General features: G+C 45.5%; 1 protein-coding gene across 5 annotated transcripts in view; it reads left to right on the top strand.

Annotated features, from left to right (window-relative positions):
- Nucleotides 1-17,323, top strand: part of VPS13A (vacuolar protein sorting 13 homolog A) — a 2,994,934-nt gene that overhangs the window by 2,162,190 nt on the left and 815,421 nt on the right. For all 5 annotated transcript variants that reach the window (XR_011280366.1, XR_011280367.1, XM_069625905.1 and 2 more), the window contains one exon: nucleotides 13,871-14,014. Coding sequence is in view for 3 of the 5 variants with exons in the window: in XM_069625905.1 (XP_069482006.1) it covers nucleotides 13,871-14,014 (144 nt within the window). In the remaining 2 variants the exon portion in view is untranslated. The remainder of the gene's footprint in view (nucleotides 1-13,870; nucleotides 14,015-17,323) is intronic.

Raw genomic sequence — 17,323 nt, 5'->3', positions numbered from 1 at the left:
TTTTCCAGCATTTATGTAGATTCGAAGGTTCAGATTCAAGTAGGGGAAGGGGGATGGGTGAGTGAATGGTGAAGGAGAGAATGAAGTGATCGGACCAGATGATAGGGGGGGGGGGGGTTTAGATGAATCCGGGTGTTGGAGCTAAAGATGGCATCAAGAGTGTGTCCTTTATAGTGAGTTGGGCCATTTATGTGGGGTTGTAGGTTAATGGCGTCTAAACCGTCAACCAGAGGGTGTGTCATAGGGTTGGTGGGGATGTCGAGACCATGTGTTGAAATCTCTGAGAAGGGTGAGGTTGGGATGGTTTAGTTGGAGGGTGGCAATAGAGTCTCAGAGGTTGTTTGCGAATTGTCTATCGTAGCCAGGGGGCCTGTAGATTATTAGGAAGCTGTGTGTGAGCGAGGCGGAGAGGGATAGTTTAACGAGGTGAGATTCTCAGGAAGGAATGGAAGGTTAGTTGTTGATGATTGAGGCGTGGAAGAGAGACTTGAAGAGGAATGCTACTCCCCCTCCTCTAGAGGGACGGTACAGTGGGATGAGGGAGTAGTCTGGGAGGAAGGCTTCATTAGCGATTGGGGCGAAGTCGTCTGAGAACCAAGTTTCGGTGATGAAAACCAGGTCTGGTTTGTCAGAGGTGAGGAGGTCAAAGATGCAGTGTCTATTTTTTGCTACGGGTCAGGCATTAAATAGGATGCAGTTCACATCGGCAGGTGAGGTTGGTCTCGGAGCTGGAGCGGAAGGGGGTGGTGGCGGAGAGAGTGGAAGTTGGAGAGGGGGATAGGTGGGGTGGGTGATGATCGATGGGAATAGTGGGCGAGCAGAAGTGTTGGCAGGTTTCGGCGGGATTGGGTTGCTGCGTGTGTTAGGATGATCCGGTCTGGAATTTGAAGGTGGGGTATGGGCGGTTAGGAGTTTCAGTTGTAGTTGATGAGAAATCAAGGGAGAGGGGTTTCAGGGAGGGTGAAGCCACGAGGTGAGTGCGGGAAAGAGTTGGTGGGTCGAGAGAGGGGAGGCGAAGAGAGCTGAGAGATTGTGGGGGACCAGGTAAGTTTCCTCTTTAGTTTCTTTGTTGCGATTGGAGTGAGTGAGAGAGAGAGGGTAGGGGGGGGGTCGGAGGGGGATGCTGCTTCAGTTCTTGCTAGGGCTAGGCGTGCAGTTTTTAGGGAGGGGAAAGTGTGCGGTCGTGGGGGGCAGGTGGCCGGGGTTTGAGGACAAGGCGGCGGGTGGATGCATGCAGGGCGGGAGTGCCAGGTATGATAGTGAGGGGAGCAGGCATGGCTAGCGATGGCTGGTCGGTGGTGGGGTTCATGGGAGGAGTCGTCTTGGGGTGGTTGGCTCGCCATCGTGCCCCTCTGGCTTGGTGTTTGGGAAGATGAATGGGAGGGAGTGTGAGGGTGGAGGGAGGGGTGGTTTGGGAAGGGGGTTGGGAGGGAAGGCAGGTCGGGAAGTGGGGGCGGTCCACGGCAGTCGTCTCCGACAGACTGTGGGTTTGTGGGTGCACTCATGCTTGGTAGAAGTTTTTGGTGGATTTAGGAGGGCTTTCTAATTGTGGATATAAGTTCAGGTACACTTCAAAGATCAATTTGCACAGAGATGATATTAGGCTATTGGGTATTATTAGGTACACTTCTAGGTTTAACTGTACTCAGAGGTATTAGGTCATTCTCTAGATTCAATTTTGTATAGAGGGGATATTAGATTATTAGGTACGCCTCTTAACCTCAATGCTGTCGTGTACACTTCTAATTTGAACTAGGCGTAGAGAGACTATTCTGGACACTAGTCAGTTCTAGTACACTTCTAAATGTAACTTTTCTCAGAGAGGCTATTGGGCACACTTCTAAATGCAACTTTCCTCAGAGAGGCTATTGGGCACACTTCTAAATGCAACTTTTCTCAGAGAGGCTATTGGGCACACTTCTAAATGCAGCTTTTCTCAGAGAGGCTATTGGGCACAACTACTAAATATACACATAGGCTAGTGGGCACACTTCTAAATGCAACTTTCTCAGAGAGGCTATTGGGCACACTTCTAAATGCAACTTTTCTCGAGAGGCTATTGGGCACACTTCTAAATGCAACTTTTCTCAGAGAAGCTATTGGGCACAGCTACTAAATATACACATAGGCTATTGGGCACACTTCTAAATGCAACTTTCTCAGAGAGGCTATTGGGCACACTTCTAAATGCAACTTTTCTCAGAGAGGCTATTGGGCACACTTCTAAATACAACTTTTCTCAGAGAGGCTATTGGGCACAACTACTAAATATACACATAGGCTATTGGGCACACTTCTAAATGCAACTTTCTCAGAGAGGCTATTGGGCACACTTCTAAATGCAACTTTCACAGAGAGGCTATTGGGCACACTTCTAAATGCAACTTTTCTCAGAGAGGCTATCGGGCACACTTCTAAATGCAACTTTTCTCAGAGAGGCTATTGGGCACACTTCTAAATGCAACTTTTCTCAGAGAGGCTATTGGGTACACTTCTAAATGCAACTTTTCTCAGAGAGGCTATTGGGCACAGCTACTAAATATACACATAGGCTATTGGGAACACTTCTGAAGGCAACCCATGTAGAGGACAGAGTTTCCAAATGCAAATATATTGCAGAAATAGTGAATTTACAGTGGTGATGATTTGTTAGATGAGTGGTAGGGTAGTATGGCCTGAAGTAGTTGCTTCTGGCCCCACCCTTGCCACACTTACTTGTCGTTGGTTTCTTGCTTTTCCTGCGGATACCTGCAGATACGATCAGGAGCCATCCACTGTATGAGCCGTCCTTTGCCTCGGGTCCTTAGCCGCAGAGGCTGCACGGGCAGAGGGCTGCCTTGGGGACGGTCGGTAATGGTCTGGGTTAGATGGTGCGCGGACCAATCAGGGCCGGTGGGCGGGCATAGGGGAGGGGAGAATGCAGGAAGCATGAAGCACGAAGCTGGGGATTGGAGCAGGGACACGGGCTACAGGGCGCACAGGGAATTTTTTTACTTTCTGGCCTAATGAATCAAGGAAGGGTAAAGCTTAAGGGCACTCACCTATTCTTACAAGATCGGATGGCAAAGCGAGCGGGGGCTCAGAGGCGGCGATGGATTCAGCTGCAAACGGCGAGGGGACCAATCGGGGCCGGTGGGCAGGCATAGGGGAGGGGAGAATGCAGGAAGCTCGAAGCTGGGGAATGGAGCGGGGACGCGGGCTACAGGGCGCACACTGCATTTTTTAACTTTCTGGCCTAATGAATTAAGGAAGGGGAAAGCTTAAGGGCACTCACCTATTCTTACAAGAGCCGATGGCAAAGGGAGCGGGGACTCGGATGCGGCGCGATAGATTCAGCTGCAAACAGCGAGGGGAACAATCAGGCCCGGTGGGCGAGCATAGGGGAGGGGAGAATGCAGGCAGCACGAAGCTGGGGAATGGAGCGGGGACGCCGGCTACAGGGCGCACAGGGAATTTTTTAACTTTCTGGCCTAAAGAATCAAGGAAGGGGAACGCTTAAGGGCACTCACCTATTCTTACAAGAGCCGATGGCAAAGGGCCCAGTTAGTTGCAATGCTTTTGAGATAAATGTGGTGGATCAGGCTGGGGATGGGGTGGTAGTTTGGGGGAATGAGGATGCAAGCAGGATACAAGCAGACACAAATGTACACTGGTGATCATGCAAATTGAAATGCAAGACTGTAAGTAGCCTTGTTGAAAATCAATAAAAATTGTTTAAACAATAAAATACAGTGGTACCTCATAGAACTGTATATATTAAGTTGCCTGATTAGATTTCTAGTACAAAGTTAGTCTTATTTATTTGTGTATAACTACCTGACTGTGTTATCACCTAACAAAGTGTATGGGCATTCCATTGTGGGGAGCTTGGAGATTCACTGTACCTGCATCATCTTGCTTGAATGGCAGCTTTGGTTGCTCGTTCATAGCTACCATTTGAGAACCTTGGCTGGTTTGCTCTCTGCCTCTACCCCAACCATATAGTGGGCAGAAGTACAGATACCCCCTCCAGTTTTTTACATGGCCTGTTACAAAAAAACGATGGTATAACAAAACACTTGAAATTCACTGAAAAAACCTTAGTTAAAGTGCAGATAAGTTGACCAGATTTAACACAACAAAACCCTTGAAATTCAGTGTATGTGGGAAGTCATAGCCAGCTTAACTCTGCCTATTCCCGTTGTAAAGCCCATGAGCGCATACATATTATAAGAGAAAGGATTCACAATGACATTAAAAATGGAATTAACAGGGACATGGCATTATGGGGGACATCAACAGAAGCGCAGAATTAAGCTGGTCATGACTTAACTGCACTTTAACTGATTTTTTTTCTGTGAAATATATATATATATATATTTATATATATAAAAATGAACATTTGTGGGTGGCTGGGTTTGTGGCAAAGCGTTGTTCCTTATACAATTCCACACCGTTCCACGAATCTGCACCACATTTTGCATAGTTACCTGTTTGGACTCTCCTGTCATTACTGGCTACATGACATTTGAACACTGCTCCCCTTTCCCTTGATTTCAGAAAAACTTTGAATTTATTTGTGGGTTTGTGGCTTGGCAAAGCACTGTTCCTTATTTATTTTTTATTTTTGTTATTAATATTTGGTTGGAAAAAAAAGACATTCAACGTTTTATTAAATTACAATCAATAAAATGCATTATTAAAATAAATTATTATTACAGTATTACAGAAATCAAAATACATTTACAGAGAAAAACAAACAAAAATGTTCAGTTATAAAATATTAAAACGAATCATCAGAGGCGTTGCTGGGGGGCGGGGCTAAGAGGGCTATAGCCCCAGGTCTTTTGGTTGTAGCCCCGGATAGAAGCGAAGGTGCTACAACCAAAATGCTAGCTAGCCCCGTGTCCCACCAGTCCCGACATTAGCTTAGCTCCTGATCTTTTCCAGACCTAGCAACACCCCTGCGAATCATTACACTTAATCTGCAACCGCCAAAACAACGGACTGCAAAATCAGCAACATCAAAATCCTTTTTACATATGGTAGTCAAGAAGAAAGGGAAAAAAGGTGATTGAGAGACGAGAGAAGGGTCATAAAATACAGGATTAAATCCCTAAACCCTGCTGTCCAATAGTACTCTTCTAATCTCAGCGCTTTGATGAATCCTGCCGCAGCATTTACCATGGAAGTAGTTTGTCCTGCCAATCAGGATGTCCATACCTGGTTGTCCACATCAGCTGAATTAAAATCTAAAAACGTTTAAAATATACAGAGCGCATAGTTGATAATTCCGCACAATGCATCAGACAATGTTTTACTGTCTCACAACCTGAATTGCAAAATCGACACAGCACTCTATCTGGGAGTCTGCAATACCATATTGCGCCGATATTTGCTTTGAGGAAAGCAAGTTCTAGTGAAAATGAAGAATAGTTAATTCTGTTGAGTATCTAGCCAGATAGATTAAGAAGGGTGCTAGGACTCGTAATTTTGTATGTTCTCCCTGCAGGTGAGACAATGAGGTATAAGAGTGCAGGGATTCCTGCGTACTGATCCAGTAATGCTTATATAAAGTGAGTATCACTTTCCCAGGCACTTATATCAATTCATTTGTTGAGCTCCCAGTGCATTCTAGCATGGACATACTTAGCTCCTGGATAGCTTTCACTCGAGCACAACACTGCACTAAATAAATAGCATTAAAATCTATGAATAAAGATTTTTTTGCTGGACGTAAAGTCTTTCTTAATAATGAGAGGATCCTCCAATGTGCTCTTGCCTTCAATGACACTATTCCCTGATCATGTCTTATGGCGTCAATAGGGAAGGAGCTTCCAATTTTCAAGTTTCTTTTCCAAATGTTACCTTCCAGAACAGGAAGGCAATCCAGTCTTGAGTGGATAAATCTCTATACCATATAACGTGGGGACAATTTTACCTTCATAATAGTGTATCGCTGGCTTCATAGAAAACGTGCAGAATTTTGTATCAACTCTCGCTAGTTGGCTAGCCATATCAGCAGCACGAGATTTGAACCACCTATATATATTTGTTATGCTGGGGCCTGCATTAATCAGGCATCCTAAATAGGTCAATGATTGAACTTTAGATATTCTCACCTTCCCAACATACCAACGATGTTCTCTTTTTCCTAGATTAAGTCAGATGCATAATTCTTGTCTTTTCAAGGTTGACCTTCAATGATAGATCTTCCACAAACTTCACAAATGCGTTGATCAGTCGCTGAAGACCAATCATGGTGGCGTCAAATAAGAGATAATCGTCAGCATAAGACAGCCACTGAAATCGCAAATTGTTAGTTTTCAGCGAAACAAAGGCTGCACGTGACAAATAATCATCAATGTCAGCAAGATATAAATTAAACGGGCAGGCTGCAAGAACGCAACCCTGCCTGACACCCCTAGCAACCATGATGTTTCTTGATAGGTCGCCTGAATGGTTCAAACAAACTTGCATGTTTGTGTCGGCTGTGTACAAAGCAATTATTCATTTTAGCAAACCAGGTGGGATTCCCGATGTCAGCAGTTCACTTCAAAGTCAACCCCGATCCACTGCATCAAATGCGGCGGAAAGATCCAATAAGGTCACAAATATGCCATCATATGTCCCCCTCCAAGATGAACATTGCTAACAACTCAATGAAAAACCATTCAATGTTGTTCCCATGTTCCGCCGAAAACCTATTTGCCATTTTTCAATTCTCCGCGTCTTCTCTACTCACGATTCCAGATGTGACAATAAGATAGATGCAAACACCTTGCTGTCACCATACAGAATCGTGATTGGTCGTTAGCTACGAGGGCTTGCACAATCTCCTATTTTGTAGATGGGGACTATGTATGCCATCGACCAGGAAGAAGGATAGATATTCCTTATACAATTCCATACCGTTTCACCAATCTGCACCAGATGTTGCATAGTTGGCTGGTAAGACCCTCTGAACATTGCTGGCTACATGACATGTGGACACCCCACCCCTTTCCCAGATTTCAGCACGTGTTAAAATTTGTTTGTGGCTTGGCGAAACGTTGTAACTTATATAATTCCACACTGTTTAAAACGCAAACAATCTGCACCACATTTTGCATAGTTACCTGTTAGGAACATCCGGATATTACTGACTGTATGACATTTGGACACCTTTCCCCAGATTTCAGCACCTTCACACATGAAACGGTTGCCTGAAATTGGCCAAACATAAATGTGGTCATAGAAGGATCAGTCCTCAACCCTAAAATGCATGGTTTCTGGGACATTTGCACTGCAATGAACTGCACCCGCCAGGGTGAGGCAACAGGTGGGGAGAAACAACAGTAGGTCCCAGCATGCAGTAGAATATCAACGATTGCCTCCCCCCAAACGTCTGCTCCAGGATATGTCAGCCAACCACACACCCATTCTCAGTGCATTTTACTTCAGGGTGCAAGACACATCAGTAACACTATCTATGACCCTACCTACACTTTAGGCAGAACTCTGGACTGGATTGCCCAGCACAACTGTCCACTCCTCATCACGGGTAATACCCCCCACCCCATAGTCTGACCACCACATTATCACATTTAGCATTCCCACCACCATCTCCTCTACTCCCCCTCCTCAGCCCCTACCGCCAGCCCTTACAAGAAGCTCTCACCAACTTACTAAAACAAAAGGATACTACCCTTCCTCCAGGGCCCAGCTTTCTGACCACCATTCTCCACTGACCTAGAGGCCCTTGTCCTATCCTATGATCTCGCAATAAATCAGCAGTCAACTCCATAGCCCCGCTTAAACCTCGCAAAACTAAACCTACCAGCCACTCCAATGCCTGGTTCACCCCAGACCTCCTCATGCTACGCACGGAAAAACGGGCCGCCCTTGCACGATGGTAAACCTCCCACTCTGACAAAGACAAACTTGACTTTAACGCCTGCTCAAAAGAGTAGAAGAAGGCAATCATTCATGCGAAAGCTCAATCTTTTGAATCCAGAATCTCCAAAGCCAAATCCAATACGAAACAAATCTTCAGTATCTTCAGAGAGCTAGAGACCCCTACCCCTGCCCCCCAGAACTTCACCAAAGATAAGGCGTGGTGTGATGAAATTCAAACAGCCATGTGTAACAAGCTGAGCTCACTCCAAACCAAAATACAATCCACTAAACACTCGCTTCCCAATACTCCTACCCCCACGCCTTCTCCCTCTCCGGACACCTCCCGCTATTCTCATTCAAGGTCATACAGGAGCAAGACATGATCAACCTCATGAGAACCATAAAGCCATCCAACTGTAAGCGTGACTCCTGTCCTGCCGCAATAATCGAGGACTGTGCTGATACCCTCGCACCATTCCTGATAGCCTTCGTCAACGCCTCTTTTGCCACAGGGAAAGTCCTGTCCTGCCTCAAGGAAGCCTGGGACCGCCCCCTCTTAAAAAAAACATACGCTTGGCTCTACCTCTCCCAACAACTACAGGCCCATCACCACTGTCCCATTCTTACTCAAGATATTGGACAAAGCAGCCTACCTGCATGTGCAACACTTCATCGCAGAGGGGGAGCAGGTGCAAGTGGATCTAGGTCACCTGGCCTAAGCCCCGCCCACCTGGTGCCTTCCTGCCTGCCGCTCTTTTTCACCACTTAGCAAGCCCCGCCCACCTGGTGCCTTCCTGCTTTCCGCTCTTTTTCACCACTTAGCAAGCCCCGCCCACCTGGTGCCTTCCTTCCTGCCTGCCGCTCTTTTTCACCACTTAGCAAGCCCCGCCCACCTGGTACCTTCTTGCTTGCCGCTCTTTTTCACCACTTAGCAAGCCCCACCCACCTACTGCCTTCCTGCTTCCCGCTCTTTTTCACCACTTAGCAAGCCCCGCCCAACTGGTGCCTTCCTGCTTCCCGCTCTTTTTCACCACTTAGCAAGCCACGCCCACCTGGTGCCTTCCTGCTTCCCGCTCTGTTTCCCTACTTAAGGAGCCCTCTACCTTCTTTTCCTTTCCAGATGGGGAGCAGGTGCAAGTGGATCTAGGTCACCTGGCCTAAGCCCCGCCCACCTCGTGCCTTCCTGCCTGCCACTCTTTTTCACCACTTAGCAAGCCCCATCCAATTGGTGCCTTCCTGCTTGCCGCTCTTTTTCACCACTTAGCAAGCCCCGCCCACCTGGTGCCTTCCTGCTTCCCGCTCTGTTTCCCTACTTAAGGAGCCCTCTACCTTCTTTTCCTTTGCAGATGGGGAGCAGGTGCAAGTGGATCTAGGTCACCTGTCCTAAGCCCCACCCACCTGGTACCTTCCTGCCTGTTGCTCTTTTTCACCACTTAGCAAGCCCCGCCCACCTGGTGCCTTCCTTCACCATCACTGTCTTGTGGCCAATGCTGGATTTGACTTTTATGGACTTCATTCATTCACGGTGTGTCACTCTTTCTCAACTCTCATGCTGGACTTCCTTTGCATCTTGTACTCATGGTGGCCCTGAATCATGCTGTTCCCATCTTCATCTTGTATCCTGGCTTGCAACATTATGTGTTACTACTGACTTCTGCAATTGTATTCGCCCTCCACTCTTGCTTCTCCACTCTTTTTGACAGCTTACTCTCTTTTCTCTCCTCCTTTCCCTTCTCCCTTTTCCTATCTCCTCACCTTACTTTCTTCTATGCACTTACTCTATCAGAATTGTCCCTGGACCTAATATGATAGCAACCTCGTCTGTTTCCTCCACCCTCCTATTACTGTTTTTTTCCTCCCCACCATCCCTCCAGCACTATCTGAAATGTCGTCAGGCCTAGTATGATAGTCGCTTGTTTTGTTCCTCCCCTCCCTTTCTGCACCCCTCTCCCTCACCTTTTGTTTTTCTCCGGCTCTACCAGACATATCATCAGGCCTAGTACGGTAGTCGCCTGTCTGTTTCTATTTCCTTCCTACTCTCCCCCTCCCTTCCTTATCTATGTTTTAGCTCTTGCACTATCTGAAATGTCGTCAGGCCGAGTACGATAATTAATTTCACATCCTTACTGTTCATGGCCTGTAAGAATGTGGTTGTATTTTCCCTTGTTCCCTCCCTAGCCGTAAAGCGCTTTGAAACACATTGTGTATAGGCACTGTATAAATAAACAATCATATAACATATCATATCGAAAAAAAGAAGCTCCTAGGGCTACGACAATGCGGTTTTCACACAAGGCACGGGACGGACACCGCCCTACTGGACCTGAAAAACAAGATGGACAATGCCAGAGACCTAGGTAAGCCAGCCCTACTCTTACTCCTTGACCTCTGCGCGGCATTCAACCTCGTAGACCACAACGTCCTGTGCCACCACCTCTCTTCCACGGCTAAATTCTCCCCTGACGCCACGGTCCGGATCACCTTTTTCTTGCAAGGTAGGACCATGCAAGTATGACATGATATGATAGTTTATTTGTATTGTGCTCGTACACAAGTGTTTCAGAGCACGACTAGGCAAGGGAGGGGAACAGGGGAGAACACAACACAACAACAATCTTACTAGGCCCAGTGACATTGAGAACGTGCAAGTGCATGGGAATGGGAAAAGGGAAAAAGTGCATGAAAGGGGGAAGAGTGGAAAGTGCGGCGCAGAGGAGAGCAGATAAATAATAATAAATACATAAATAGAAAATGGGGGCAATAAACAGTGGTAGTGCAGCCAGCAGGTGGCAAGTGCTGTGTTTAAGGCAGCAGTCTGGGTAAGTCTGATAAGTGCAAAAACAGAATAAAAATGTGGGGGGGGGCTGTAAGGGTACAGATACAGTCCCCAGTGCAAGGACTGGCCAGGAGGCAGTGCAGGAGGGTGGCAGGGTGAGCAGGTACCTGGGCCCAGGAGACAGAGGGTTGCCGGGTGCATTCCAAGAGAGAGCAGATCAGCTGGGGAGAGGGGAAGAGGGGGAGCGAAGGCAGAAACAAAGAGGAAGGTCTTGAGGTTCTTCCCGAACCGTTAGATGTTCTCCTCAAGTTTTAGATTGGTAGGGAGGCCCCAGCCGAAGATGGAGATCTACCCCCAGCTCGTTTCTTTGAAAAACGATTGACCCGGAGGGAGTTAGAGGTAGAGGAGTGAAGAGCTCGAGAGGGGAGGTATTTGCGGACGCATAGCTGAAGGTATTTTGGACCCATGCCCCAGAAAGCCTTGTGGACAATGCAGAGGGTTTTGAATTTAATTCTTGCATCCTCTGGGAGCCAATGGAGAGATTTCAGAGCTGGAGAGATGTAATCCCAGGGTTTGAGGCCAAGGACAAGTCTCGCAGTCCTGTTCTGGATAAGTTGCAGAGGGCGGAGAGTAGAGGCAGGTAGATTTAGAAAGAGGCTATTACAATAGTCCAACCTAGAGAGAACCAAAGCTTGGGAGACAGTGAGCATCTGATGGAAGGAGAGGAAAGGCAGAGTACCTCTGAGGAGGTGCAGTCGGAAATTTGACTTTTTAGAGACCTCAGAGATGTGGGTGGAAGGAAATGGTGGAGTCAAATATGACCCCGAGGTTCTTAGCCTCGCAGGTGGGAGTAGGAGGAGGGCCAAGGGAGGCCGGCCAGAGAGTGAGGGGAAAGGATGGTGAAGGTGTGCCGATGAGGAGGATCTCCGTCTTGCTGGCATTCAGACAAAGATCATTGGCGGCACACCATTCTTGAATGGCAGTTAGGCAATCAGAGATGAGAGAGGGAGAGGAGGTGGCAGAGGGTAGGTAGCTTGAAAATGAGTCGAGTGTTGTCAGAATAGCACTGGAAAATTGAGCAGAAAATGGGCCTTTCCTCTCCAAGGAGAACTGCACTGACATAGTTAGAGCTATCACTGGTTCAGGGCTAGACTATTGTAATATACTCTTCTTAGGGACATCCACAAAAAACCTGGAAAGACTGCAAGTCATCCTGAACAATGCGCTCCGTGCAGCTCACATGAATAGACAAGTCAATACAATCGCCTCCTCAGTGGCGTACCATGCTAAACTCATTAACACAGTTAGGCCTTTCCTCTCCAAGGATAACTGCACTAACATAGCTAGAGTCATCACTGGTTCAAGGCTATTCTATTTTAATACACTCTTCTTAGGACCACACAAAACCTGGAAAGACTGCAAATCATCCAGAACAATGCAGCTCAAGGCATCTCCAAAAGTGAACACATCACGGCTGCAAGAAAATCAGCGACTGGCTCCCAATAAAAGAAAGGATCATATTCAAAGCACTGACATTGACCCATAAGTGCATCCACCTCTCCGCACCTGACTACCTATCGCAAATGATCCACCCCTCCACCTCCACAAGGCCAACTAGAACTCATTACGCCAACATTCTTAGTGTGCCCATGGTAACGAGATCTCGAACAGGTGGCTCTAGCTTCCCCTACCTCGCACCCTCACACTGGAATGCTCTACCTCCTACCCTTCGAGGCGAGGTATCTCTCATGGCATTCCTTAAAGCCGTGAAAACTGCACTTTTCGCCTGATGTACGCCACAATCGCCTCCAACTCCTGATGAACTTCAAAATGTATTTATAAATCGACTCTGTGCCCTAATGTATTAATGTACAACTTGTAAATGCATGTCCTAGCTGTACCTACCCTGTAACTAAGTTCCCCGCAAGTAACAGTGCCTCGATGTCCAAGGGCTGTTTTGTGCCCTATACAAATGTAATAAATAAATAAATCAAGCGATAAGCGAATCGGAACAGCGACCTACTTGATTATTGATTTTCAACAATTGATGAGTGTTGTCATGTCTGTCTGCAGAACCCATTCGTAGAACGGGTACTTTTGCTAGTATATACATATACACAAATTGAATGACAGTAAAAGAGGAGTTTTGTTCACTTACATTAAGCGATGGGAAGAGGAGTTGGGCTATTCAATTTCACTTTTATTTTGGGAACATATTTGGAGAAGAGCAACAAAATCCTCTATTTGTACCACAATTATGGAAAATACGTATAAAGTAATATACCAATGGTACCTTACCCTGAATAGACACCAAAACATGGTGTCTATTCAGGGTAAGGATCCTGGGTCTTCTCCTTTCTGTTGGGGGGAATGTGGGGGGTCGGCGGATCGGATTCATGGCACATGTATAGTTGCACTGCCCTTTAAATAAGCTATTCTGGGCTAATAATATTAATATGATGTATACAGTAGTGGGCAATGGCTTAACTTTGAATGGCTTAGTAGTCCTTTTGGGAAACGTAGATGATCATGAGATATTTTCCTTGGCAACAGCCCAACTCCTTTGGTGCAAAACATGCAGTGTTGGATAACCATGTGTTAATAGCTGCACGATTGGTTATTGCACATAATTGAAAATTGAAGTAAGATTCTGTACAACACATGTGTGTGCTAGACATTGGCATGTATGCGCTATAGGTACATTGATTTGAGATTCATTAATTTTCTATATTAATACAGAGGAACACTTGCCTGTAACACTGTCTCAATGGAAGGCCTTTTCATTGTTCTGACATGTGCCAATGAATTTTGTTTATATTTTTTCTGCAAAGTATGCGTCCTGTGGTCCTGTTACTCATTTGCAAATGACACATGATTGATCAATTATGACTGATTTGCTTAAACCCATTGTTTTCCTCCCACTCGTTCTTTGTTATATGTTATTTATTTGTTACACTTTTGTAAACTTCTTCAAAAAAAAGCCTTGAAACACATTTCAAAAGAAATTATTTATTTAGTGTAAGGAACCATGTTATGTTACTAGGTCATTGTGTGGTCTAAGGAATTTTACTCTGGTATGGTAATTCACTAGTAGCATGATAACACTCTTCTGCAAGCTGTAGCTCATGTAAGTTTTATTGTGATTGTTGTAAGTGATTGTAAACTGTATTATGAATAGCAAGCTGTGTGCAGTAAGAATATACTGTATTTAACCAGTTTAACTTTTGTGTGTTTAAGGTTTGCTTAACCCCTAATGGTATGGATATGAAAATTGTACAGACGGGATGTCCTGTCAGAAGAAATTACCTGCCAGCTTTGAAAGTGGAATATAGTGCCTCAGAACATCAGAAATCCATTCAAGTACAAGTATACAGAATACAGGTAATTTATACAATAAAACATGGGCGTATAAAACTGTGCTTCATTGGTGGTAATTAATTGAGATCAATAGAGTTGTCATTTACAATGCCTCCAGAGGTATTCCAAATGTATAAACGGTTCAGTAAAACATTGGCGGGGAAATGAAGCAGGGAAGGCAATGTATTGTAAAGCCCCACATCGGGAACCTTAAGTTAGAATCCATTGTTGCGGGCAAAATTCTTTCCGAATGTACCCCCATATGTTGTATATTCGATCCCAAGTTAAGTCGGTTTATGTAATAAGGTTGTTAAATGTAGTGGGGGGGAGGTCGATTATTGTTTAATAATTGTTCAATGGCTCTATGAGATGACCTACTGTTATGCTTACCCTTGTTGATTGAACTCAGGAGGAACTTTATCGAACTGTTTTATCACTACTGCTCTATGTGTTATAAATTGAAAATCTAATAAAACATTTGTTTTAAAAAAAAACTGTGCTTCATAAAACTGTGCTTCACATAAATGACTTGTCCTTTTCATCAGATTTGTATTATCTAATAAATCCCCTGCATCAGATAAGATTCTGTAGCAGAAACAATTGTCAAGTTATTTTGACTGCTACTATGCAAACTTTGGAAGGGAATGCCCAGGCTGGTTATCATTCGGCCACATTTGGTTTATCTTTTCTGGAAATTACAGAAACTATTTCAAATATATTTCCCATGCACCTCATTGGGCCGTGATTTTCTTGTTTGTATTTTTATCCCAATTTGTTTCCCTTTTCTAGCTGATTTTGACTTTTTTCTATGGGGGCCTTGGCCCTATTGGAAGCATAGAGCCAGGCCTTCAGTGAAGGAGGTTGGGGTCCAGCCTAGATGTGGAAGATCAGCGAACTGGCCAATTCATTGGTTCTGTGTAATTCCATCGCCATCTTTTTTAAAATTATTTTTTTGAGTTTTTATTTTTTGTGAGTTTTTTCTCACAGATTTTTGGCTGAAAAAACCCATGGACATTTTTGAAAATGTGCGGGGGTTGCCCCATTCCCTTTTCCCAGTTTTATACGACCTATTCCCCACACTCGGTTACCTCTTATATATCTCCTCAACCCCCCATATTTTTCGATTCGTTTTTTCGGCCAAAAATCGGTAGCATAAAACTCAGCGAAACAAACCCTGGCAATGAATAAACATTCTACCCAATTCATTAACCAGAATGTAGGCTTTCTCTTCCAAAGTGAGAATATGTGTCACATTCTAATCTAATGTGTGCACTTTTTAGCACATCGTCTACAGTTAGAGAGGACATTCGCACCAGCAAGCTGGGCCTTGCAGTGCTCCTTCTCAACTGCACGGACAGCAACACTGTATAGTATATGCTGCATTGAAACCATCTGTATCATCACAATTAGTATTTTTTTTATTGGAGTGTTAAAAGTAGGCAGCCGTTTTAAAACTGGTTACGTCTTGGTGTGTTTTTTTAAAAAAAAGAAAAAAATGACAGTTTGAATATTTTTAAAGGTGGTTCGTTTTTCTTCCTTTTTGTATTACAGTTCACCAAGATCCACCCTCTTCTTGCCACCTTCTCTTTCAGTTCCACCAGACTTATTCTTGAAGATCAAGAAGTTACTGAAGTTTAAATTGGTGGTCCTGTGGGAGTAATGAATTGGGAGATTGTATTCCGGTTTCTTTGATTTGGATGATGGAGGCTCCGGACGCGGACGCCTAAGCAGGCATGAACCGGCTAGGGATCTGAGACCTCCACTTTTACACCCCAGTGGAAGGCCGGCTATCGAACTTTGTCAAGCAGTGGAAAAAGATCACTGTTGACAAATGGGTGCTGGATGTTCTTCAGCAGGGGCACGCTTTAGAATTCCATGACAGATGCATGGCTCCTGTTGCACGTGAAGCACTTCACATGGTCCAACTGCTACAGGCCATTTTGAGGAAAGAGACAATAGAGCCGGTCCCTCAGCGGCTCCAGAGTGTAGGTGTACTCCAGATACTTTCTGGTATGGAAGAAGTCAGGAGGGTGGCGACCGATCCTAGACTTACGGCACCTAAACAAGTACCTCAAGTCCAAAAAGTTCTGTATGGTCACATTGCAACACATGCTCGAACCAACTGGAGGAAGGGGATTTTCTGGCAACTCTGGACCTGGATGTCCAGTGGTCGAAGTGAGTGGGAGCGCTGCTCCTCTACTTTTTTTTTTTCCAACTTGTTTGAATTGACATTTTGCAGTTAAATAGGCAATCAACAGAAAATAAACATGACCCCTCCCTTCTCCCCCTCCCCCATATTCCAGGATTTCACTGCTGACTTTCCCCCTCCGTGATGAACGTCCATAGGTCCCCACTAAGCCACAGTTTATAGGTGCTTTAATACTTTTCCGCTGGAATGACTCCGCCTGCCCCCCTTTTCATAGTTCTGCTTCCTCTTGGGGCTCAATAATTACCAATAGCGTCATCGCCTTAGGGCACCAAGCTCTTCGCGCACCCTCCTTTAAGTATGCCAGGAGGGACGCCCAGTCGGTTGAAAATTGCATGTGTTGGCCTTGTATTGAGTATGAAAGCCATTCCATGGTGATTACTGACCAGATTTTTGCCACCCACTTGTGTTCTTGTGGGGGATCCTTCATTCTCCACCGTCGCGCCAAAACCATTGCCGCATACATCATCATTATAACATACAGCTTGTGGTCAGCTTTCGAGGGAATGTCGAGCAGAGCTCGGTTCAGGCCTATCATACTGAGCCCTCTATTTCCACCTCCCCCGACCCGAGGACTCGCTCTATGGCCTGTTGAATATGACCCCAAAACGTATTCAGTTTTGGGCATTCCCACCAAATGTGAGCCCATGTACCCGTTCCTCTGCAATTCCCTCCAACAAGCTTGGGTGGTCTGGGGAAACATCTTTTTCAGCTTGACCGGAGTGAGGTGCCACTGAAACACTAGCTTTAACCAGGTCTCTCGGATCTGGAGGATTTCGGTATCTGGGCCCATAAATATTGCCACTCCTTCTCGTCTATGGCGGTTCCCGTGTCCGTCTCCCATTTCTCCATGTAAGTTCTAGTTGGTGGTGTCTCCCCCTCCTTGATGTATTTATATATATCGGCCATTAGGCCCTTGTCCCCTGCATGTGTGTCTAGATATTTTTCAAATGGGGATTGGGGGCGCGTGCCTGCCTGCTTCATGGTGGGGTGAGATAGCCAATGCCTCAGTTGGATGTACCTGTATCTATGCCTATCCTCCAGACCAAATTCTAATTTGCATTGTTCAAACTCTTTGACCTTTCCCCCCGTAAACATATCACAAACCATTTTACAGCCCCCTAGGA

The sequence above is a fragment of the Ambystoma mexicanum genome, chromosome 6p (genome assembly GCF_040938575.1).
Source record: "Ambystoma mexicanum isolate Mex_15411 chromosome 6p, UKY_AmexF1_1, whole genome shotgun sequence".
Lineage (NCBI taxonomy): Eukaryota > Metazoa > Chordata > Amphibia > Caudata > Ambystomatidae > Ambystoma > Ambystoma mexicanum.
The sequence above is the reverse complement of the archived record's forward strand: the minus strand, read 5'-3'. Positions and strand labels throughout refer to the sequence as shown.